At 41.3% G+C, this 26,075-nt stretch overlaps 2 protein-coding genes and 1 long non-coding RNA gene across 5 annotated transcripts in view; 1 reads left to right on the top strand and 2 right to left on the bottom strand.

Moving 5' to 3' along the window:
* Positions 1-986: 986 nt before the first annotated feature.
* TM2D3 (TM2 domain containing 3) lies at positions 987-15,751 on the bottom strand. Of its 2 annotated transcripts, none has more exons than XM_077828224.1 (6): positions 15,619-15,751; positions 14,199-14,297; positions 6,064-6,221; positions 5,547-5,721; positions 4,811-4,886; positions 987-2,248 (listed from the first exon to the last, which is right to left on the bottom strand). In XM_077828224.1, exons 1-6 carry the CDS (start codon positions 15,710-15,712, stop codon positions 2,083-2,085), a joined length of 768 nt encoding a protein of 255 aa, XP_077684350.1. In that variant the 5' UTR covers positions 15,713-15,751; the 3' UTR covers positions 987-2,082. The 2 variants fall into 2 exon arrangements, with proteins under 2 accessions (XP_077684350.1, XP_077684351.1); XM_077828225.1 differs by having other exon boundaries at positions 14,199-14,294; positions 15,619-15,749.
* LOC144271116 (uncharacterized) lies at positions 15,281-22,026 on the top strand. 2 transcript variants are annotated; one of them, XR_013347305.1, is made up of 3 exons: positions 15,281-15,409; positions 17,605-21,864; positions 21,922-22,026. It is a non-coding gene; the product is annotated as an uncharacterized LOC144271116 (long non-coding RNA). The 2 variants fall into 2 exon arrangements; XR_013347306.1 differs by lacking the exon at positions 15,281-15,409 and adding an exon at positions 15,789-15,906.
* Positions 20,588-26,075, bottom strand: part of LOC144271114 (threonine--tRNA ligase 1, cytoplasmic-like) — a 29,199-nt gene continuing 23,711 nt past the window's right edge. Inside the window, exons 17-19 of the mRNA XM_077828222.1 lie at positions 23,549-23,621; positions 22,906-23,020; positions 20,588-22,513 (exon numbers count right to left, since the gene is read on the bottom strand). Coding sequence (XP_077684348.1) covers positions 22,365-22,513; positions 22,906-23,020; positions 23,549-23,621 — 337 coding nt within the window. The 3' untranslated portion in view covers positions 20,588-22,364. The remainder of the gene's footprint in view (positions 22,514-22,905; positions 23,021-23,548; positions 23,622-26,075) is intronic.

Raw genomic sequence — 26,075 nt, 5'->3', positions numbered from 1 at the left:
TGGCAAGTAGCAGGACATGAAACAGAAAGCAGCCACATTTAACCAGTCACCAGCCAAGGGAAGAGCTGGGTAAGGATAGAAGATCTCAACACTAAAGCACTGAGCCAACAGGTAATGCTCCGTAATGCTTTGCTTAGAGGCTTAGCTTCATTTCAGCTGGTTTGGACTATTAGGATACAACAGCACTTCTTTGAAAGTGATCTTATTCACCACAATTTCAGCTTCCATAAAAGTTAGTTTTCAGAGTAGCAGCCCTGTTAGTCTGTATTCGCGAAAAGGAGTACTTAGTGGCACCTTAGAGACTAACAGATTTATTTGAGCATAAGCTTTCATGAGCTACATGCATCCGATGAAGTGAGCTGTAGCTCACAAAAGCTTATGCTCAAATAAATTTGTTAGTCTCTAAGGTGCCACAAGTACTCCTTTTCTTTTTATAAAAGTTAGTGACTGTGTAGTCACATAAAGCCTCAAAAATGTAAACTGTATGTACCCAACTCAGCAATATCAGTAACTCTACAGAAACTCTGGAACAATGGCTCTGACAGGTGTGACCTGCCCATTCATCCCAGGAAAATATTAACTGTGTTAAAGTTGCCATTTAAACTAATTGCATTGCTCCTGTAAGAACCGAGAGGAACACAGATCTGCAGTTTACTGTGAGTCACATCTCACAGTGCTAAAAAAAATGGTGGTATTTGAAAGATATCACCACTTCTTTCCCCTTAATTAAAAGGAACCATGCCAAAGAAGCCCAACGGAGCCTCGGAGCATATTCAAGTCCTAGCAAGGGGAAGCCAAATTTAGTGGAGCTCATAGTATCTACACAATCAACTGTAAAAGAACCGCTTACATGGGTGAAGTTTATTTTGCAGGCAGAGCTGCCAAGAGCATTACTATTTTCCTCCTCTCCCCCTTCCAGATGCATGTATAGATTGAAAGAGTGGCAGCAAGAAAAAACTGAATAGAAAATAAAAACACAACTTCCATTAATTTTCATCATATTTAATTCAATTTTAGTTTATCCAACTGACAGTTTTCAGTGTAGTGCAGTTTAGTGCTGCAGAAGCCAAGGAGTCCTGCCACACAATTTAAGACTGGATTGCTATAGAGGACCTTGAAAAGAGGACACGAAGGTCAGAGGTAGGACTTAAAAATCCAAAAAAGTTGAAAATATGAATTGCCTAATAAAAAAAAAAAAAATCAGAAAACAAATGTTACAGCCTTCTAGAATGTACTAACCTTCAGTGACATTATGGAAACAAGTAAATATCAGACAACTTTTCAATAAAAAAATACTTTGTTACCAAATCTTCAGCTGATAAACAAGTTAATTACCAGATGTCCTTTTTAGATTTATATTAACACCCTGTAAGTTTGAGAGCACAAAAATTATGCCATATACAATTCTCTCTCAGGTCAAGGCAAAGCAGAAACACCAGTGCGCTGGAAAGTGTCCTGCAGTGTACTTCTCAAGTTATTTAAGATATTACATTTTTAGTGTTATTTCATACTAATTCTAAAAAGCCACAAATTTACAATTACAGCAGAAAAATTAAGTTTGTGATATCCCAAAGTGAAAAACAGAAGAAAAACTACATGTAATTAAGATTACAATAGATGGCAATCTACATATTGCCCAAGTAGTTTAGGTTTACAAAAGCACTTTATCTTGCCATAAACGTGAAAAAAATTCTTGCTAGCATATTTAGGGAAGCTTGTTAGATAGCTAAATTCAGACAACATACAAATAAGAGGTAAGCAATTCTTAATTTAATATTTTAATTAGTTTATATTTTCTTCAGGAACAGTAGTCAACTTGTTTAGCTGTGCAACTTAAACATTTTTCATAGAAAAAAATACAGTACTTGCAAGCCAAAGGAAATTAATTACAAATAAACACTGTTTAGTGATCCACTCATTTATTTTACCTTAGTTCAAGGCAGGCTAAGTACAGATACTGTACATTAAAATATGTGCACACAGAGAACGTGTTCCTAGTTCTACCTTTAAGGACCAATTTCTATATTTTTTTTAGGCTCCTTCGCAAATTTGATCCTTCTCTGGTTCATGTTTTGTGTATACTTAAATGTAGAGAGATCCATCTGCAGGCCCCACGTATCCAACTCCTATTAGTAGCACATCTATTAGTGTCCATATTCCCAGTCCACCAAAGCTGAAGAGTTTGCCCAGACCTTCCCTCCACTGGCCCAAGTAGAAACGATCTGCTCCAAATCCACCCAGGGTGATGCTAGGAATACAACATAATTCATTAACATAGTTGTGAAGAATCCCGAATTTGGATGTCAACTCACCTTTAAATATTTACACCACACTGATAGTAATTTTATATCATATCATATATAGGCTCAGGAAACTATGAATATCTTATGCAAAGTGGCTGGAGGACTCAAAGTAATAGTGATAAAAATGTTTTGATAGAAATATGTATTAAAAAGCACTAGTTCTTAATTAAAAATATTTCTCCAAGTCTTTTGTGAAACTCTGCAGATACAAGATACACCTCTATCCCGATATAACACGGTCCTCAGGAGACAAAAAAAACCTCACCACGTTATAGGTGAGACCGTGTTATATTGAACTTGCTTTGGCCCCCCTGTTCCTTGTTTCCTGACTGCCCCTTCCAGAGACCCCCGTTCCTAATCACCCCCAGGCCCTCACCCCCTACCCAACCCCCCTGCTCCCTGTCCCTATCCACGCACCCCGCCCTCTGACAGGCACTCACCGGCAGCGGCAGGAAGCGGAGCAACGTGGCCCCAGCCCGCTCCACTCTGCCAGCTCCCAGCCGCGTCGCTCCGCTTCTTGCCACCGGTGAGTGCATGGAGGTTGGGGAAAGGATGCCCTCTGCGCTCACCGGCGGCGGGAAGGGCAGCGACGCGGCCCCAGCCTGCTCTGCTTTCTTGCCCTGGCCCCAGCCGTGTCACAAGGGGGCGGTGGGGGGGGGTGTTGGGGAAAGGTCCTGCTCTCACCGGCAGTGGGAAGTGGAGCGCTGCGGCTGGGAGCCGGCGGAGTGGAGCAGGCGGGGGCTGGGTTGCTCCGCTTCCACCACTGCCAGTGAGTGCAGGGGGGATCCCTTCCCTGAAGCCCCCTACCCCATGCTTCCCTCGCCCCGGCCCACTCTGAGACTGTGGGGCCCCCAAAAGTGCCCCCCCCCCGAGCTCCTGCCTCCCAGACCGGGGGGGGGAGCCCCTGACCGCCCCCGAGACCCTCTGCCCCTTATCCAAGCCCTCCGCCCCAGCCCGGCACCCTTAACACGCTGCTCAGAGCGTGTCAGTGTTTTACTGCGTTGTATGCGAACCCGCGTTTCTTGGGTCGCATTATATCAGGTTAGAGGTGTATGAAATTATTTATGTTATTTTAAGCTTCTCTCCATAAAAAGAAAGTTGGCTAGTGAGCTGCTCTGACTTTGGGCTCCAAGTTTCCTGAACTGGCAGGGGCTGAAAGGTGCTAGAGGGAGGAAACTGTGCTCTTGTGGTGTTTGGGTAAAGCTTAGTTTCTCCAGCTGCAGACAGAGAAGGGAACGGTTCTAGCTCCAAAAGAGAGCATGTCAGACCAGCTTTCTAACAAAACGTCTATTACCATTTTTGTTCACATAACTTATGATAAATTATGTAGTACAGGCTCTCATATCAGCCCTTATATAATTTACCTTTTAAGGGAATTTTGAATGAATTTAAAAAAAAAAATAAAGGAGATAATTCTTGTTTCATAGTCAAGTTGTACAAACATATTGAGGTCCTGTGGCAACATCCAAACCACCACAGTGAGTATGACGGTTTAGCGCTTATTGTGTGAAGAATCAAAAGTTACAGCCTGGTTTAACAGTATAGAATACTGGCACCTCTCCCAAGCTGTCATCTTGTGTTCCAAGATCTCAGTTCTTTTTTTTTTTAAAAGCTGATACCTATCATGAGCCAGCTATAACCAGCATAATGACATCTACCCAAGTCTGGAACAACTCTAAAAGAGTGAACTGCCCCATTCATCTCAGCTGCCCAATGATAATTTACATCAACATTAGCAGCTGTTTTGTTGCTCATTAAAGTGTGTGAGAAAAGGAAGCGCGGTATTCATAAATATTGGCTACCCCTGTTTTTAGAGTCTAAGTGAACCATGGGCCAAATCCAGATCGCCAGAAGCTTTTGAATGGACCGCAAAATCTTTCTTACTTATTATTGTCATTATTATTGTTATTGTGACGTGAAAAATGTTTCTCTGCAGTCTGGACCTTGACTATAGCTTGACCAAGAAATTTGGGCCTTGACTAAAAATTATTGACTACCCCTGCTCTACAATGAGCAAGGGTTCATTTTGGCACCATGAGTGGATGCTGTTTGGGAAACACCACCAGTTTTCTTTCCTCCAGTCAAGGAATCTAATAACGTCTAGCCAGGGTATCAAGCCCCAAAAAGATAGCCAAATTCAGTATGACATGCATAGTCACAACAGATTGTACAGATGTTCAAAATTACAAACAAACAGTCTCTCATTTTGGTTATTCCCTTAATTGGAGCTTATTCTGTGGCCAAAGCTTGGAAGAATACCACCTCCCTCCACCCAATACACACATACCTAAATCTGACCCCAGTAGTATGGAAAACAGTTAACACTGGCCATTTTATATTAAATCATAACCATACTTTTGGTCAAAAGTCTCAGAAAATATTAAATATTTTGTACTCAATTTAGTTTAAGGTTAGGAAATAAATACACCATTGAAAAGAGAAATCCATTTAAGGAAATGCATTCATATATAATTTGAACTTGAAGTTCTGCAATACTTTCAGTCTACCTTAGTGCCAAGGCTGTAGACCATTTATAGCCTCCAGTCCAGTTGCAGTAAAGCATCTTAGGAAAGACACGGTTACCTGAGAAGAGAAATGAAATATATTCAAATTCTGATGCCATGAACAAAGGCTAAAGATTGACTCAGGAACTGAAATTTGAGGCGCACATATGCCAAATTACTCCTCACAACAAATGTCTGTTCTGCATTTAAATAGCATCAGTAACTCAACCTGTCTTTTCTGATGAGACCAGCAATATGAAAGCCTGAACACTATCTCCATTCCCTAAACTTTCTAGATGGGTTTCCACCAAACCACCACCAAATTAAGGAAACTCAAGAGCCAAGTCTCTTGATTTAGAGCCTATATTAAACTTCTTGTGATTTCAAATGTTAATTGACAGGATGTTTTTAATTTATGCGATAAACCACACCTCAATGCAAGTTCTGTTGATGCTGCATCAAATAATTCCATTGAAGAAACTGAACACAGGAGAGAAAACACTCCCAATAACCCTAATGTAAGATTACTGTTGAGACAACGGTTCTAAAGCACCATATCATAATTTTAAAATAGTGTCAGACTATAAAGTGAAACTAAACAATGCACAGTATCTCAACAAAAAACAAACTAGACATTGAAATAAGTTTATGCACGTTTATCCACTACACTGAATAAAAGTATGTTCAAGAATTCTTCACAAAAGAATCCTCTAAACCATTCATTTGTAGACCAACTTACCTAGACAATGAATATGATCATGTACTGTACAAGTGGCGTTATATCGTTGTCTCGGACAAGAGACTGTCATGCAACTTGTAGAATTGGTACATACATAATCAGCAGGTTCAAGCTGCCAGCAAAACTGACAAGTCATGTTGATTGTAAAATTCTCCACTTCATTGTTTCTCTTATCCTATAAAGGACAGTATTATCAATGTAAATAATCTTAAACAGTATATCAAGAATGTTTCACAGGATATAAAAAAATACTTTGCGCAGCAGTGAAATCTGTGAGAAGACAGAACAAGATGGACAAGCTGTTTTATTTGCTACCTATATATTATATTCAGCACTTCAATAGTTGGGTACTGGATACTAGAGAACTGTTAAAGAAATAATTATACTTGCTAGGTAAGTATTTATGCCTAGAAATTTCTTTTGTAACATCTTTATAAGTTTTAGGACATAATTTAAACTACACAGTACCTTTAACAAGTGAAAATTCCATATACAAAGAAATTGGTTAATTACTTACAACACAATGAATTTGTGGCTTAATCTTGCAATCAAAAGTGGCTGGCTTCCCATATACACAGGAGAAGTTCGTTTTACAAGTCATGCAGTCTGGAGGCAATTTGCTGCACAGCCCATTGCTGGGACACTTACTCACATAAGATGGAATCTCTGTAGTCTCTGAAGGGTGAAAGGATTTGTTAAGAATAAGAGGTTTAGCATTACCTACACTACCGTATAGGCACACACTTTTACTGTATGCTACTTTAAATAATTTCATAATAAAGTATAGTAACTCATTTAACATTGTAGTTATGTTCCTAAAAAATGCGACTAAGCGAAACGATGTTAAACGAATCCAATTTCCCCATAAGAATTAATGTAAATAGGTGGGGTTAGGTTCCTGGGGAAAAAATTTTTGCCAGACAAAAGGCATTATATACATTTTAAATAAGCAATTTAATACAGGTATTAAACAGGCTGGCAGCCCCCCATCAGCTCCCTTATACCCCCTTCACCTCCAGCCTGCAGGCAGACCCTGTGGATCAGCGCCTTCCCCCTGCTCCCCCACTTCCTGCCCGTGGCAATCAGCTGTCTTGCAGCATTCAGAAGGCTTGGGAGAGGAGCGACAATGCGGCACACAGCCTCCCTCCTGAATGCCACAAACCAGCTAATTGCCGCAGGCAGGAGACAGGGGAGGGAGGGGGAAGGCTGCGCACTGCATCCTCACTCCTCCCCCCAGCCTCCTGAATGCTGCAAGACAGTTGATTGCCGCAGGCAGGAAGAGCAGGGGAAAGGCGCTGATCCGTGGGGTCCGCCAGTGGGTGGGAGTGGTGTAGGGAAGTTGATGGAGGGCTGCCAGCCATGGACAAAGTAGGCAGACAAACGACGTTATAGCGGAGCATTGCACAACATTAAATGAGCATGTTCTGAAATGGAGCAGGGACGCAACATCAAAACAACATTAAGCGAGAGGACATTAAGTGGGGAGTTACTGTACTCTCCACTTACAGCTAACATAAACCAGTAACTCATGTATTAAGGCATCCCACCTCTAACGGCAACCAGTATCAGCTGCTTCAAAAGGAAGAACCCTACAGCAGAGCTCAGCAGCAGCCAGCATTGGCCATACACCATATATCAGCATTTGTGAGTCCATTACTACCTTGTCCCACCATGCCATCAATCAGCCACTACTCCCTCCTGAAAGCACAGGGCTGGAGCGCACACACACACAGATTGGAGAGCAACAGCTCCTGTGACCTCCTGCAGGGAGTGAAGATCCCTCCCCCTCATGTTTGTCACCTCCAAACCTGGGAAATGGATCAAGATTCTGATGCTGGTCTTTCCCCTCCCACGGTCTGCATCAGTTGTGTGTGAAGTATGAGTATGAGAATCTAAATCAAGTGGGGGAAGGGCAGAATGAAGCGGTCAGTTTTGTGGGGAGCACCATAATTAATTGATGGGTGTTTTCAGCAGTGGGCAAAGCACTGATACATCCTAACACTCTACTTCCCCATACCTCCCAGCTCACACCACAGAGCCAAATCTGACCCCTGCCCTCCAGTAAAAAATATGGGATAATCTGTCCCAGGGAAAATTTCTTCCTATCAAAGATACTAAGATCAAAGGTCAGTTTATAACCTGAAGCTTGAAGGTTTATATTCTTTCCAAAGCCATTTAAATATTTTACAGTTCTAACTTTGGATGCTTGTTATCCATATAAACATGGAATCCTTTTCTTTCTTTTTTTTAAATCAGGCTATGCTTTAAACCTCAATAATATCTTGTACAATAAAATCCCGTCTAATTATGCACTACATTAAAATATTCCACTTTCTGTAACTTATGAATTTGCCACCATTCAATTTAATTGAATGTCCTTTTGTTTTAGATGAATAGTGTCTAAGACCAGAAGGGATCACTGTGATCCTCTAGTCCAGAGATGGGCAAACTACAGCCCATGGGACCGTCCTGCCCAGCCCTTGAGCTCCCAGTCAGGGAGGCTAGCCCCCCCGGCCCCTCCCATGCTGTCCCTCCGCCCCCGCAGCCTCAGCTCGCCATGCCCCCAGTGCTCAGGGCGGCTGGCTCTGGCCAGACAGCACGGCTGTTAGTCCTGGTGCTCTGAGTGGCATGGTAAGGGGGCAGAGAGATTTGATAAGGGGCAGGAGGTCCCGGGGGCAGTCAGGGGACACAGAGCAGGGGGTGGTTGGACAGGCATGGGAGTCCAGGGGGAGGGTCAGGGACAAGGAGCAGGGGGGGTTGGATGGGTCAGGGATTCTGAGGGGGGCAGTCAGTGGGCAGGAAGTGTGATGGGGCGGGGGCCAGGCTATTTGGGGAGGCACAGCCTTCCCTACCCAGCCCTCCACACAGTTTTGGAATCCTGATGTGGCCCTCAGGCCAAAAAGTTTGCCTACCCCTGCTCTAGTCTGACATCTTGCATAACATAGCCTATAGAACGTTCTTGAATTAATTCCTGTTTCAACTACAGCATCTCTCTTAGAAAAACTTGCAATCTTGATTTAAAAATTGCCAGTGACAGAGACGCCACCAGAACCCTTGGTAAGTTGTTTCAATGATTAATTGCCCTCATTGTTAAAAAATATACACCTTATTTAAAGTCTGAATGTCTAGTTTCAACTTCTAGCCATTAGATCTTGTTATACCTTTGCCTGCTAGACTGAAGAGCCCATTAGCAAATATTTGTCCCCCACATAAGTACTTACAGACTGTAATCAAGTCACCCCTTAACCTTCTTTGTTAAGCTAAATAGATTGAACTCTTTGAGCTGTAAGGCATGTTTTCCACTTCTTTAATCATTGTCGTGGCTCTTCTCTGAATTCTCTCCAATTTATCAACAACCTTCTTGAATTGTGGACACAAGAACAGGACACACTCTCCCAGTAGCAGTCATATTAATCTCAATACAGAGATAGCAATAAAACTACTCCTACTTGAGATTCCTGTTTATGCATCCAAAAATCATAAAAACAATTTTGGCCACAGCATTGCCCTGGGAGCTTATGCTCAGGTGATTATCCACCAGGATCCCAAAGTCCTTTTCAGAGTCACGGCTTCCCAGGATAAAGTCCTCCATCACAGAAGTATGGCCTACATTCTTGGTTCTTAGATGAACAATTTTACATTTGACCATATTAAAACATGTATTGTTTGCTTGCGCCCAGCTTACCAAGTGATCCAGATTGTTCTATATCAGTGACCTGTCCTCTTCATTATTTACCACTTACCCAATCTGTGTCATTTGAAAACTTTATCAGTAGTGATTTTATGTTTTATTTCACATTAATAAAAATATTAAATAGCAAAGGGCTTATATCATGAGAAATACAAAATACATGTCCCTGTAGTTTTTACTTATCCTTTTTGAGATGGGGTGACCAGAACAGAATACAGTATTACAGGTTACGTTACTGATTTATATAATGGGATAGTATTTTCCATATTACCACCCATCCTGCTCCTTAGCCAGTCTAACACTGTTTGCTTTTATGACTGCTGATGAGCAGTGAGCTGTCCAAAAATGTCTCTCTTCCCCATCTCCAGTTGACAGAGTTAATTTAGAACTAGTAACTAGAAGGCGTCTGAGCAGTTTAAAATTTTTCCTCCAGTGTTCACAAAACAATTTTATCATCCAATGTGTTCTTCATTCACTTAGCTTCATTTAACATTCTTCATGGTCTTCTCTGATCTTGACTAACCTAAATAATTTTGTGCTGTCTGTAAAGTTCTGACATCTCTGCCCTTTTGAGATTAATACATTAACAACCACTAGCCTTAGTGGAGTGACACAAGGTTCTGTACTGTTACCTTAACTTTTTGCCATGATGAAAATCATAAACCAATATATCTAACCAAAGACCTCAAAGTGTTTAAACATTAATAAGATCTCAAACATATTTACAGAGTTCTATTAGCCAATATCATATTTTCAGAACACTTTATAGTCATGCTAAGTTGTATAATTATAAAATGTACTCTCAGAATGCTTTGTATTGATAATAGATTTCTTGTGGAAATGTACTTGGCCTTAAACTGCTGTAACCTCTCTTTCCTTTGCATGTGTATCATCTGTCAGAATAAGATGGATATTCTGTTGAGTCTCACCAAATATGAACAGTCTGCTAGGTATGGTTGGTAAGTGGTCTTTGTCCTCTATAAAATATATATACAGTACTAAATAGAGGAAGGGTGTACGGTCTTTGGTAATACACTAGAATTTGTGGAATCTTCGATCTGTTGTAAACAGGAGGAATATAAACAGAAGCAGAATTGACCTAATATTCTGGAACAGACTAAAGATGTAAACACCAAGACTGTTCCCGATATTGGTAGCGTATTAAACTTTCTGTATTGTGCTTATCTACCTTTTATTAATAAACTAATTAAGCCTGGTTATCTGACATCATGGGAACTGAACTCTGAATAACTGTTTTTATTACTGTTAAATTACTAGTCAGATTGGACACTTTTACTCTCTTCCATAAACACTCAAGCTACAAGTGTCACAATGAAATCACTTCTTAGCACAACTTCTGCTTCTTATACTAGTCTCACAAATGCCAGTTATTAACAATAGCACATTTTACACTTAATTTATAGTTCACCGGCTGAGACCTGCCACTATGCTCTCCCCTCCACCAAATTTATTCTTCATCCAAGCCTCCGCAAGGGCACTACCCATGCAACCCCATAAAAGGAGAAAAATCATCAGTTAGAGACCTTGGTTCTATACCTGGCTCTGTTACGGACCTGCTGTGTGACCCTGGCCAAGTCACTCTAACCATGTCTGCATGTGTCTTGTCTCCCATCCTTTATCTGTTCTTGTCCCACCCTTTATCTTGTTCTTGTAAGCCTTCTGAGGCAGAACTCTCTTACTAAGTTTGTGCAATGGGGCTGATTTCATTTGGGGTCTTTAGCTGCTAACAAAAGTTATTTGTGTTAAGGGGATCTTAAGAATGTGTAAATATAAGAATGGCCATCCTGAGTCAGACCGATGGTCTATCTAACCCAGTTTCCTGTCTTCCAACAGCAGCCAGCGCCAAATGCTTCAGAGGGAATGAACAGAACAGGGCAATTATCCAATGATCCATCCTGTCATCCAGGGCCAGGTTCTGGCAGTCAGAGGTTTAGATAAACAGAGCATGGGAAACAGCCATTCATGGACCTATCCTCCATGAACTTATCTAATTGTTTTTTGAATCCAGCTATACTTTTGGCCTCCACAACATCCCATGGCAATGAATGCCACAGGTTGACTGGACACTGTGTGAAATACTTTCTTATATTTGTTTTAAACATGCTGCCTATTAATTTTATTGGGCGATCCCTGGTTCTTGTGCTATGTGAAGGGGTAAACAACATTTCCCTATTCACTTTTTCCACACCATTTGTGATTTTAGAGACCTTTGTCATCTCCCACTCAGTCATCTCTTTGTTCAGCTCAGAAGTCAGTCTTTTAAAATCTTTTCTTATACGGAAGCTGTTCCATACCCTTAATCATTTTTGTTGCCCTTCTCTGCACCTCTTCCAATTGTAAAATACCTTTTTTGAGATGGGGCAACCAGAACTGTATGTAGCATTCAAGGAGTGATATATCTTTTATTTATTTATTTCACAAATGCCAAAATCCACACATCACATTAGCCACTCACTGACCTATTCCGCCCATCCCCAAGGAACCCATTTCCAACTCACATCCAGAAAACTTAACTCTAACCTCATACTTTCGCCACAAAACACCTAAGTTATCACACACTTACCCAGTGCACATTTGCGAACAGTAAGTATGTAAATACTGTGGAGACTGGAGTTGAAGTTTTGCATAACAATGAATTACCTATATTTGAATAGGGTGTGAGGTGGAAGCAGATTCTTATGGAAGCACAGTGTAGCAATTAAAATACCTGATTTTAATCAAGATTTAAATCAATGTTAATCTTGTTTTGCATGTGTCCTTTAACTGTTTTCCTAAATGAAGGTTGATTCTCATTGGTAGGTAATCATTAAAACGTGTTGATTTGCATCTTAATATAGCCTTTACGCTATATTTCAAACTTCTCTGCTAACCAGGGGGATACACTACGTCAATACACATTTAAGAAATTATATAGCTTAATGTTTTCAGGTTTATTTAATTTACTTTTTTACTTGTAAACATTATGAATGACATCTTTTATTTACTAGATTAATTTTTACTCATGCCTTGTGTCAATCTGCATTTGGATAGAAATTGGAATTAAATTAAAAATGCACAAAAAGCATTATTTTAAAATTGTTTTCTATTAAATAAGACTACTTTTAATTTGCTGTATATATAAGAAAAAACTTATCAAAAATATTTTGCATTTAAAGCTGGTTTATTACACGAAGGAAGTATTATCTGTAAATAGTGAATTGTACTGATTGTCCTTAGTCACCATTTCCATCAATATTGTAGAACTAGTAGAGCTCATCCTCTAACACCTTGCTTTTATTCCTAGTTTCTAAGGAAAACAAGATTTCCTGCTTTTTCATTTCCCAATCAGTTTCTCAACTTTGAATAAGCAAGTCATTGAACTGAACTAGTTGTATGAACTCAAATGAAGAAAATATTCTCTGTGCCTGCACAAGAGGCTACTGCTGTCAAATCTGGCTTAGCACTTCAAAAGTGACTTCCACCAGACCAGTGGACTTTACAACTTTTCTTTAGAACTTAAGCAGCAAACATGTTCTTCTTGAATCTTTTAGTTAATTAAACTAGTTAATAGATTACAGTAGATTGACAATTTGACATGTAATTTTAAATAGGTTTACTTTTAAAAAAGAAAAAAATGTAAACAAAAACTCAGAGTCAAATAAAAATGCAACATTTTAGGTTTTTGGTTTAAAAAAAAAAATCATTGTTTTATATCCAACCTGTGTGGAAGCATGGAGTGCCACTGAATGGTTTATCACAGGGGTGGCTAATCTGTGGCTCCGGAGCCATGTGCAGCTCTTCAGAAGTTAATATGCAGCTCCTTGTATAGGCACCGACTCCAGGGTTGGAGCTACAGGTGCCAACTTTCCAGTGTGCCCCCGGGGGGGGCGGGGGGGGGAAGGAGGGAAGAAGAGCGCTGCTCACCCCTTGGCTCTGCTACAGACCCTGCCCCCACTCCACCCCTTCCCACCCCCTCCCCTGAGCCTGCTGTGCCCTGGTTCCTCCCCTCCCACCTCTTGCATGCCAAGAAACAGCTGATCAGGAGGTGTGGGGAGGGAGGGAGAGGCGCTGATCAGTGGGGCTGTCGGTGGGCGGGTGGTGCTGGGAGCGGATGGGGAGCTTCTGACATATTACTGTGGCTCTTTGGCAACGTACATTGGTAAATTCTGGCTCAGATTGGCCACCCCTGGGCTAATGTGACATGCAGGTGTCAAGTCTGTGAATGTAGGTCCCCTTAAATGATCATGTGGGGTTTGCATGGATGGGTTCTTTATTTACACAACCCTAACTAGTAGTTATGGTCTTTTGGAAAATAATTCATGGTGCCTCAGGGTATGTCTACACTGCAATTAAAAACCCAGGGCTGGCCTGTGCTGCCTGACTCAGGCTCGGGGGGGGCCCCCCTCAGGCTAAGGGGCTGTTTAACTATGATGTAGACACGGGGCTCAGGGTTCTAGGACCCCATGAGGTGGAGGGTCCCAGAGTCTGGGCTGGACCCTGAGCCCCAGCTTCTACACCACAATTAAACAGCCCCTTAACCCGAGCCATGCAAGCCCAAGTCAGCTGGTGCTGGCCAGCTGTGGATATCTAACTGTACAGAGTGTTTCATCATTAAGAGGTACACTGCACCCTGTGGGTATGTCTACATTGCAGTTAGTTTTCTAATACCTCATTCAACGATTTTACTCTTAAACTCAGGACTATTAAGAAAAAAGCTTATAAGGATATCATTGGAACAGTTTACCAAGGGTTGTGGTGGATTCTCTAACACTAACAATTTTGAATCAAAATTCAAGACTATGTTTTTCTAAAAGATGTGCAGCATACATTATTTTGGGAAATACTATGGTCTGTGTGATACAGGAGGTCAGACTATATTATCACAAGGGTCCCTTCGGGCCTTGGAATCTATAAATCTATTGTTTTCTTAGGAGCTATAATAGAAGAACAAACTTTTGTACCTGTTGCTCTAGTATACGGAGTACTTGTACTTGGAGATGTTACACCTTTTGTAGACACAAACTGTTGTTTTGAGTGCTCTGTTGTCATCAAGGATCCTGCTATAAGAAAAATTAACAGATTCAATGCATTTCAGTTACTGTTAAGAGGATATAATAATCCTAGAATTTAACTGGTCTTCAAACACTGTTTAATCCTAGCACTCTAACATAAAACATCAAGCTGCCTTCTTGACATTAACAAGGGTCATCTTTGGGATAAAATTAATATTTAAAAAGCTCCACAGATTCCCCTACTTTGTTCATTAGGGTTTTGCATTTTACTCCACGTAAGACAATAAAAATTAATTTTAATTTGTTTCTCATCAGTTTCACTCTTAAGTTTTTGTGACCTAGTAGGAAGCTACACTGTTTGGAATGCAAATGTTACAGTATACTGTCTATTACAGAACAAAAATAATTAAACATCAAGTAACTCACTGGCCATTTTAGTAAGAAAACTGCACCACAGAACTGGCTGGAGACTATGGCCCCAATTGTACAAACACTTAGTAATATTCAACTCTGCTCATGTAAGTAGTTCCATTGACTTGGTGGGACTACTCACCTTCATAACTATTTAATAAACAAAACAAAACACAAATTATACCCATAATACATGATCACACAGGGTATGTGGTGCACACCAGGATGGGAAAATAAACATGTTTACCACATGTATATAACCACATGTGGTTGAGAAACCCAAAATACCTTATAAACAACATGGTAACATTTTTTAGACTATAACACTTTTCAAGACAAAGTCCTGTTTAGACAGATTCCATCTAAAAGTCATTTTAATCTACCTAACGTTTGTTGAAGATTCTCATTAGTCCCATAAAAGCCTAATTCTTTCTTGAGTCTTTAACTCTTGGCCACACCAAGATTCCTGTGGCAATGAGTTCCACAGATGAATTATACCCTGTACAAAATTATTTCCTTATATCACTTTGACAAGTTGTTGTTCACGGAGCTAATTAAACTACACCACCACAAAGCAGCCACCTCCCCAACAGATGCAGCCAGACCACCAGCACACGGCGCAGCAGCACGGAGAAAAAGAAACGCAGACCGGGGTCATGTTGGCACACAGCAGGCAGGGCCCTGGGCTAAGTCTATAGGCACCATCAGCCCGAGCTCAGACAGGAGGGGCGGCTACATGAGGACGGCAGGTCAGTGGGATGATGGCACGGGACGCCGGCTCGGAGGCCATGGCTTCTCCTACCGGCCTACAACCGGGGAAGGCAAAGCTCGGGGGAGTCTGCATAGGGGGTAGCGGGGAGCCGCCTTCCCAGGCCGCGCAGTGCCGCGTCCCCTCCCTCGCCCTTAGGCGGTGGGTGGCAGACGAGCCCCGAGGAGGACGGGTGCCGACCGCACTCACCGCGGCCCGAGAACACGTAGAGCTGCGAGACGAAGAGCGCGACGCTACAAAGCCGCTTCAAAGCCGACAGCCCAGGCACCGCCAGCGCCACCATCTTGGCTCCATCCGGGGCCTCGCCGATCCCCTTCCCGGCAGGCGCAGAGCGCGAAGACACGGCCCGCGCGGGTGGGGCAGGAGCTGCGGGGACGGCGCAAGAACGCAGGCGAAGCCGGCCCCTCTCCTGCGGCGGGGCGGGCTGAGGGGTTGGCCTAGACGGCACGGGAACCAGACGAAGGGCCTGTGGCTGGGGTGAGGCACGAGCTGGAATAGCGCGTCCTCCTATGACTCATCAGCCGCCCTTCCCTCAGCGCCCCCATCTGATAGGCTATGCCACCCCGCCCCTCTCCGATAGGGCTGGCAACTTTCTAATTACCCTTGTCCCGCCTCTTCCCCAAGGCCACATACCCCCACTCCTTCCATCCCCCATGACTCTGTTGCTCGCTCTCCGCCACCCTCACGTGCTCATTTGCAGGGAGTTGGGGCAGTTGTGTGGAAGGGAGTTAGGGGACTCTGATGCGGGGGGCGGGGGCTCCTGGATAGAGCCACAAATGAGGGGGGTGGGGCAGGGGGTTGTGGTGTGGCAGGGGATACTGGCTCAGTGTGTGGGATCCAGGGTGGGGCTAGAAATGAGGTGTTCAGGATGCAGGAGGGGGCTCTGGACTGGGGTAGGCGGTTGGGGTACTGGAGGGTGGGTGAGTGCTGGGATGCAGGAGGGGGCTCTAGGCTGGGGGGGTTGGAATGCGGGAGGGGATTCCCATCTTGGGCAGGGGTTTGGGGTGTGGGCTCTGGATGGTGCTCACCTCGGGCGGCTCCCCGGAAGCAGCAACATATCCTGCTCTGGGAGCTGCCTCCAACCGCTGGCACCACCCTTGCAGTGTTTCCCGGCTCATAGGAGCTGCAGAGCCTGAGCTCAGGGTGGGAGCAGTGCACGGAGTGCCCATGGCCGTGCCTCCACCTAGGAGCCAAGGAACGTGTCGCCACTTCTGGGGAGCCAGGTAGGGAGCCTGCCTTAGTCCCACTGCACCGCAGACCGAATTTTTAACGGCACAGTTAGTGGTGCTAACTGGAGCAGCCAGCGTCCCATTTCGACCAGGTGTTCCAGTCAAACACTGGACACCTGGCATATCTAGATAGCTTGGGCCCTACCAAATTCACTGTCCGTTTTGGTCAATTTCATGGTCATAGGATTTTAAAAATCATACATTTTATGATTTCAGCTATTTAAATCTGAAATTTCAGGGTGTTGTAATTATAGGATTCCTGACCCAAAAAGGAGTTGCAGGAGGTAGAGGGGGTTGCAAGATTATTGTAGCGGGGGTTGGCTTAGTTCTGTGCTGCCTTCAGAACTGGGCCATTGGAGAGCAGCAGCTGCTGGTAAGGAGCCTAGCTCTGAAGGCAGAGCGACCACCAGCAGCAGCAGAGAAATAGGGATGGCGTGGCATGGTATTGCCACGCTTACTTCTGTGCTGCTGCCGGCAGAGCTGGGCCCCTTAGACAGCAGCCACCACTCTCTGGCCACCCAGCTCTGAAGGCAGTAACAGAGATGTAAGAGTGGCATGGTATGATATTGCCACGCTTACTTCTGCGCTCCTGCTGGCGGGGCACTGCCTTCAGAGTTGGGCACCTGGACAACAGCCGCTGTTCTCCAGCTAGCTCTGAAGGCTGCTCAGAAGTATGGGTGGCAATACCATGACTCCTCTCTGCAACCCCCTTTTAGGTGAGGATCCTCAATTTGAGAAACGCTGGTCTCCCCCATGAAATCTGTATGGTATCGGGTAAAAGCACATAAAAGACCAGATTTCACATCAGGAGACCAGATTTCACATCAGGAGACCAGATTTCACGGTCCGTGCTGCATTTTTCATGGCCATGAATTTGGTGGGGCCCTATGCAGAGACAGATAAAAGTTCATACACAACTTTTAAATTTTTTTCCTTCTTTATTTAGCTTTATAGGGTCCTGATTCAACAACTTCCCAGGCCGACCCCTGTGTTCACACAAAGTCCTGCAACCTCCTCTGTGAAGTGCAATGATAGCGTTACACCAGCTGACAGTGCTATGCGGGGACCAGCACCATGAAGCAGTCTTCAACCCCCTTTTACAATGCCCTAACAGCGCAGCATGTCTCCCTGCATCAAGTACTGAGGGAGTGGTACGTATACCAGGCTCCTGCTCCCTTCCTCCTTCTGCAGTAGCTGAGCCTCTCCCATCCCTAACAGACTGCTTCTCTTTCACCCCTGGGAAACCAAGGCACAGAAAAGGGACATAACCAGGGGTTAAAGTAAAGAATGGCACGGGGAGCAGAGCTTCTCCTCATCCTCCGGGCTTGGGGGATCTTCCCTCCTGCACCTCTCCTTAAGTGGTGTGGGGAGAAGAGTGGACTCACCCTATCTTAATCTAACTCAAACTCCAGACATGACAAGATTTCCCAGTCAGTCACCAATGTGACCCCTGTGCTCTCATCTAATTTATGTCAACTCTTGCCTGCCATTACCATACAGGTACATCACCATCAGCTTATCAATTGGGTCCAATACTTAGAAGATAGCTGTGGTGGTAGCATGTTGATTATTAATATGTCTCTTGGGCGGTAATCTATGTACAGCTTCAGTAATGCATAAGTAACACAAGCATCAATCTGTCCATCTTCCTTTTTCATCCTCATGAGCTACAGACTCTTCCATATTCCTGTGTGGGTGTAACAAATCAGGCATTTATAGTAATGGTGAATGAACTTGAACACAACCACCTAATTCTGCATGATTGAAGCTGGAGCCTGAAGAACATAGTCTAAATGAAATAACCAGCCAACCACCTGATCTTTTCGTTTCTGCTGGTATTTTGATGTTCAGATTATCAGATAAGGTGGGTTTTTTTAAAAATACTTAGCCATATGCTGAAATCCACTGATACAGTAACATGTATGGTTCATGGCCTGGGTCTCTGCTCTGTGACGTTTAGCCCTTACTCTTACAATGTGCCCACGTATCCATCACATGACTGGAGCCTTAATTTATATGCTACACTCTTAGATGAAATTCACAAGTACAAGTCATATGGGACTCAAAGCACCTGTCCATGACAGCCTAATCAAAGATCACAAGTGATGCAAATCACTAAAGCAGGAGTGTTTTCATGTCTATATATAGAAAAGGGAGATGACTATAAATTCAGGATTTCTTTTAAATAACTCAATCTGCTATGGATCTATCACTGATTTCAATAAGTTGCATAAAGATTATGTAATACCAAATAAATAAAAATTTAGTTGGTATCTGTCATAAATATAAAGGGAAGGGTAAACACCTTTAAAATCCCTCCTGGCCAGAGGAAAAACCCTTTCACCTGTAAAGGGTTAAGAAGCTAAGATAACCTCTCTGGCACCTGACCAAAATGACCAATGAGGAGAGAAGATACTTTCAAAGCTGAGGTGGGGGGGAAACAAAGGGTCTCTCTGTCTGGGTGATACTTTTGCCGGGAACGGAAAAGGAATGGAGTCTTAGAACTTAGTAAGTAATCTAGCTAGATATGTGTTAGATTCTGTTTTGTTTAAATGGCTGATAAAATAAGCTGTGCTGAATGGAATGTATATTCCTGTTTTTGTGTCTTTTTGTAATTTAAGGTTTTTCCTAGAGGGATTCTCTATGTTTTGAATCTGATTACCCTATAAGGTATTTACCATCCTGATTTTACAGAGGTGGTTCTTTTACTTTTTTTCTTCAATTAAAATTCTTCTTTTAAGAACCTGATTGCTTTTTTCATTGTTCTTAAGATCTAAGGATTTGGGTCTGTGTTCACCTATGCAAATTGGTGAGGATTTTTATCAAGCTGTCCCCAGGAAAGGGGGTGTAGGGTTTGGGAAGGATTTTGGGGGGAAAGACATTTCCAAGCAGGCTCTTTCCCTGTTATATATTTGTTAGACGCTTGGTGGTAGCAGCGATAAAGTCCAAGGACAAAAGGTAAAATAGTTTGTACCTTGGGGAAGTTTTAACCTAAGGTGGTAAAAAATAAGGTTAGGGAGTTTTCCTGCAGGTCCCCACATCTGTACCCTAGAGTTCAGAGTGGGGAAGGAACCTTGACAGTATCTTACTACCATGTTGAGTGTTACTGAGACCATACGTTCTTCTTCTTTACACAACTGCTGCTACTTCCCTTTTTCTCCTTTTCCCTATTTTCTCTTTGCCTGTTCCCTCTGAATTTTCTTCCTTGTAACAACTTCCAGTTCACACCCTTGCAAGTCTTCACTCCCATCCCTTTTCCCCTTCAATTTGTTAATAGGGATGTTGATATTACAGTGTCATTACTGGGCTATGAGATGACACTACACTGAGATGGGTAAATTTACCTATTCCCTGTCAATCGGAGTCATTGTTTCAGACTGTCTGCAAACACAAGTGGACATATAACGGATTTACAACTGTTCACAGTTGGAAGGTTATATCTGCAGTCAGGGGTCCTAGAAATTTACACTTCAAAAAAATAAAATAAAAACTTAAATTCTGCATAGCTTAAATTTGTCCTGTAGGGTACATAAGATGGGCCAGATGCGGCCCCTAGGCCATATATTTCACACCTCTTCCTTGGCATTTTGTGTAGAGGAGAAAAGCTATTTTTACTTGCTCTTTTCCCTGTTAGCCCTCAAAAACTTTGGGGCAGAGGGGAAGTAAGGGTAATCATTGCCAAAGTTTTTAAAGTGACCATGAGGTAAGAAAAGGGGAGAAAAATTATACTGTTACTTCAAAGTATGCAAAAGATTATAGAATATTTCCTCCTCAACTTCCATTAATAGAACAGGAAGTGAAATAAAAATTAGGAAGAAAATATACATCTTTAAAGAGGATCTGAAGATAAAGGCATTGCACATTACTGTAGACATCATTAGTTACAGATGAATATTTCCAAAATACCACTTTATATATTTGCTTAGTAATATTTTTATAACACAGGTTTTTTTATTCCACAGTTTTTAAACTATGCTTCATGCTAGACTAATGTCAATTTTACATACTTTGATTAAATTAACAAAAAAAAGGTATTTATTGCATCATACTGAAATTAGATTGTAAGCTTTTCAGGACAGAAATCATGTCTTCCTGTCTGTAACAGAACATTTTTGAATGCTATAAAATTAATTACGTATTTTTGTGATATTGTACTCCATTACAGCTGCTTCTTCTCCAGTTGTAGCACAACACCACTGTCATACACCTGTGCTACTCCAAGACACTGACTCTTTCTATACAGATAAAATTATGTCCTGCTCTTCAAGGGCCAGATTAGTATAGGCAATTTTGCATGTTCAAGGACTCCCAGGACTGGGCCCAAAGAGTAGACTCAAAGGTGCACAAATGTCACACAGAAGGTTAATATTAACTTTGCATTTTCTGTTTAAGTAAAATACTTATACATTAAATCCTACTTTTTGCTTTATTTTTTAAGATGTCAGGAAACTAATTATGTAAGTCAGTGTACCTAATTTAGATTGTTTCAGACAATTGGTTTAGTGCTATTTAATATCAAGTTGAACAAAAATTAGACAAGCCACATTACTGAAACAACTGTACAAAAAAACATGAAATTAGAGCATTAGACTTGTACAGAGAATAAACATCTCTAAACAGATTGTTCTAGTGAAGATTTATTCAATTGCCAGGAAGAGTAAACTTTTTAATCTAATTACAAAATAGAGCAATTAAAAGTACAAATTTAGATTCAACATACAACTAGGCTGATGTTTCCAATAAACTCTGTTGTAAAGATAAAATAATTAAAGAAATTTACATGAAACAGATTTTTCAACATTTTTTTCTAATGCCCATATCCCAAACAAAGCAGAAACACCACAATGCATTCTATGGGTTTGGGTTTTTTTTGGTTTTGTTTTGTTTTTAAGTCTTTTCTAAGTGAATTTAGTACTTGTGAAAGGAGCCAAGTTTACAGCACTGGAAATGGAGGTTTTCCATGTATTCACAGAACAAGAACCCTACAGCCAACAACCTATGTTCCCTACATTGCTTAGGCAGTATAATTCAACCTCTCTCTAGGTGGTCACCTTTGAAATAAATGGTTATTCAATCATAATGCCCATTCAGTGCCTGTCTTTGCTGCTGAGACTTACAACAATACTACCAACATGTGTGTAGCCTGTAGACATTAGTTCAGTAGGAACTAGGCAGGACCCAAACAAAAATATTTGAGAAAACTGAGGTCAAAACAAATATATGAGGAGGCAGGACCCAAACAAAAATATTTGAGAAAACTGAGGTCAAAACAAATATATGAGGAGCATTTTAATTTCATCTACAAGCTGCCAAGTTTCTGATGCAAGACAAGTAAGTTACATAGCTACCTTCTGACTATCTGATTAAGTTTTTTAGCAGTAGCAGCAAGTACACTTTCCAGTGTTTTTTCTCTTGATCACTGTAATGGAACCCCAGCTTTATTTATATAGCAGAAACAATACATTTTGTAGCACAGGTGTAGGGTTTTTTCCTAATTGGAATTTTCCAGTTGCTATGGATTCATGTGATTGCTAGAGGAGTCCAAGATTTGCATCTGTCCTTCACACTATCCCAAAAGCACCCACATCAGCTACATTTTTGTTCATCAATTCAAAGACCTTGCAAATAAGCACAACAGTATTCGAGAGAGGAGGAAAAATAATTGGCTTCCTTTACAGTTAACATGGCTCCCAGTTAGCAGCAATTTCAAAATTCTTCCTCTGCATATAAAGCATGTGATTTCTTCAGTTTCTTTAGTTTTTCAATGGCAGACATTACCAAAATCTCTCCATGAACCTTATTGTCTCTTGTTCGCACATTGACAGCATTATTCACTTTTTCCTTTTCTCCAACCACTGCAAGAGAAATATTGCAGAAAGACATTAATGGATATGCAGCAAGCTTGTAACTTTTGAAGAGTAAATAACTACTAGAGAAAAATTCACTGGGACCAATGCTGGTCACCACTCCAGCCCCGTATCTTAGTCCTTTCACACATTAAAGAAGATATACCCTACCATTTAAACATAAAACTATTTTACACTCGCACCTTTTCCTTTAATCTTTTTTTTTAAAAATATGTGAAAAGAAACTCCTGCTTTAACTAATTTGCTAAAGTCTGCTTAATCTCCTGTTTACATTATGAAATATAAAATAAAATCAAATTCCATACTAGCATTTGAAGTTTATAACCAAAATTTAACAAAGAAAACATTTAAAATGATCAGAAACCTAAATACACAATTACCTAAAATAAAATTATACTGTGCAAGCTGTGCATTTCTTATTTTCTTGTTTAATGTGCAGCTGTGATCTAAATCAACATCAGCCATAAATCCTGCTTCAAAAAATTCACGGCAAACCTAAAAGAAAGTTAAAGTTTCATTAATATTACAGTATATATACTGCACCAGAGATTATGACTCTGATCCTCCAAAGCATTTAAGTATGCATACATATGCTCTTGCAATGAGTTCCATTGAAAGCATTGAGACTATTCGCTTGAGAAAATTACACAAACTTATGTAGTGGCAGGATTAGGGCAAATTTATTCTATTATCTTAACAAACAACTTTATAATAAAACACTGATTACAATATACGAGATGGCTACTCTAGGACTATTATTTTTTCTTAAATTAGAGAATTACTGAAGCCTAAGCAGACAGAAAGACCAAAATAATGTTATTTTTGTTAGGAATTACATGTCCCCCTCTTAGATTCATGACCATTTTAGAAAGTAATAAAGACTACAACAACAATGCTTTCATCTCTGCTAAGCATGTCTATATTTCCTAAGAGTTACACATGTTTCTGTTCTAGGATGGAATTATAGGTTATCCAATAGCTGATAAAATTTATTTCTATTTTTTAAAGGAAGTTTACTCTTACCTGCTGAGCATATTTTTCACAAGTAGGCCCCACAGGGACAACCATGACTTGGCGAGGAGAGAGCCAGAAAGGCCTGGCAAATGTAACAAAAATAAAATTTATATATATAAAAATATATATATATATTGTATATACACACACACAAAACACACACCTTCCATTCATGCCAGTGTTTATATGCCCTAAGAGTAGCTGAATAAATTTTAAAATTAAATATTTTTTGAAAATTAGACATCTAGGCTAAGGCATGATCTTTATCTTGCTCAATTCACCTAGAACAACCGTTTCTGAGGCCTCTGGGGGGCTGTGAGAAGGTTTCAGGGGGTCTGGCAAGCAGGGCTGGTGTTAGACTCGCCGGGACCCAGTGCAGAAAGCCAAAGCCCCACTGCATGGGACTGAAGCCCAGGGCTCCAAGCCCCACTACCCGGGGTTGAAGCCGAAGCCTGAGCAATTGCCCTGCTTGCTATCCCGTAAGGCCAGCCCTGGCTTACGTATGCAAAAAAACAGTTGTGGTGGCACAACTGGGCCATGGCGTTTTTAATAGCATGTTGGCGGGGCCTCAGAAAGAAAAAGGTTGAGAACCCTGACCTAGAACATAATATATTAATGAATAATTTTGGATCTAGGTTAAATAAACAGAAGCCATGAAATTTACTGTTAAAACTAAAATAATGTCATTAATTCAGTCCACCTCTGTTGTAGCTAATTGATCTTTAGACACTACAGAATATTATATGCACTGCTGTTCCTTAGAACAATAGGGGAAAAAAATAAGGAAAGAGGTTACTAGTTTAAGTTTAAATTTACTTTCGTGTTAATGTTGTTAAAAAGAGAGAAAACATTACCGTACAATAATCAACATTTTCAGGTTTCAGAGTAACAGCCGTGTTAGTCTGTATTCGCAAAAAGAAAAGGAGTACTTGTGGCACCTTAGAGACTAACCAATTTATTTGAGCATGAGCTTTCGTGAGCTACAGCTCACTTCATCAGATACATACCGTGGAAACTGCAGCAGACTTTATATATACACAGAGAATATGAAACAATACCTCCTCCCACCCCACTGTCCTGCTGGTAATAGCTTATCTAAAGTAATCGTCAGGTTAGGCCATTTCCAGCACAAATCCAGGTTTTCTCACCCTCCACCCCCCCACACAAATTCACTCTCCTGCTGGTGATAGCCCATCCAAAGTGACAACTCTTTACACAATGTGCATGATAATGAAGTTAGGCCATTTCCTGCACAAATCCAGGTTCTCTCACTCCCTCACCCCCCTCCAAAATTTGGAGTGAGAGAACCTGGATTTGTGCAGGAAATGGCCTAACTTCATTATCATGCACATTGTGTAAAGAGTTGTCACTTTGGATGGGCTATCACCAGCAGGAGAGTGAATTTGTGTGGGGGGGTGGAGGGTGAGAAAACCTGGATTTGTGCTGGAAATGGCCTAACCTGACGATTACTTTAGATAAGCTATTACCAGCAGGACAGTGGGGTGGGAGGAGGTATTGTTTCATATTCTCTGTGTATATATAAAGTCTGCTGCAGTTTCCACGGTATGTATCTGATGAAGTGAGCTGTAGCTCACGAAAGCTCATGCTCAAATAAATTGGTTAGTCTCTAAGGTGCCACAAGTACTCCTTTTCTTTTTGCAACATTTTCAGGTTGCTTTGGAGTCCGTTCATATTACGGTGTAAAGGGAAATCACTTGTAGGTATTGTTCTCTGAAGGAAATATTCTAGTGACACCACCACCCTGGGATTTTGCACTTCTGCTTGTGACTTCAGTACCAACTAGCTTAGATAAAAGTCTAGAATCCCTTGAATGAGCTCCGGATACAAACCCCCAGGGCATGAAGATATATACACAACTTTGATCTCTTGTTCCTTTCCAAGTTACACGTTTGGTTTCATAACTAGAATGCATTTTAATTTTTCACACATGATCCACTTTCATTTCTTTTAGACTTTTAAAATAATAGGTGGACTGTGTTTTCGTGAGTGAGATCTGTTCCCTTTCTGCCCCCCTCCATTTAGTGGTGGTACTTTATCACTAATTAATGAAGAAATTATCTTTCAGATATTAATCATGAATAAGGGAGCAGCTTTTACTATGTTAAGACTCTTTACTTTATGGATCTATATATGTACAACAGTCATAAGTATAAAAAATGAATCTGCAAGCTAAATAATGAAGGCTGAATAAAATGTATTCTGCGAACATTTCAACTGCCATTTATAATATGGTCTTACTGTACTAGTTTTATTTTAATCTTGTAAAACTGAATTTCTGATCTTTTATCTTAGTCTACAATTATGTTATGTTTGAGTGTGTCTACTGTATACGGTAGTCTTAATATTTTAAATATGAACCATTATATTAATGATTTTATGGCACTCAGGCCTCAGTGAGACATTCCACCTTTTGGTTGTTTTGCCTGTACTACTTTGCTAAGAGTCTTGGTGACATATTTTGCATTATGATGTGTTGGCTATTAGGAAGTTTCTATATTTTCTAGCTATGTTCCTA

This window comes from Eretmochelys imbricata, chromosome 10 (assembly GCF_965152235.1).
Source record: "Eretmochelys imbricata isolate rEreImb1 chromosome 10, rEreImb1.hap1, whole genome shotgun sequence".
NCBI lineage: Eukaryota > Metazoa > Chordata > Testudines > Cheloniidae > Eretmochelys > Eretmochelys imbricata.
This window is presented reverse-complemented; position numbering and strand designations above follow the sequence as displayed.

Coding starts and splice junctions, on each gene's coding strand:
- TM2D3 (XM_077828224.1), bottom strand. CDS start 15,712: ATGGTGGCGCTGGCGGTGCCTGGGCTGTCGGCTTTGAAGCGGCTTTGT. Junction 5,722..6,063: donor AGCCACAAATTCATTGTGTT/GTAAGTAATTAA, acceptor TGTCCTTTATAG/GATAAGAGAAACAATGAAGT. Junction 2,249..4,810: donor TCTACAGCCTTGGCACTAAG/GTAGACTGAAAG, acceptor TTGTATTCCTAG/CATCACCCTGGGTGGATTTG.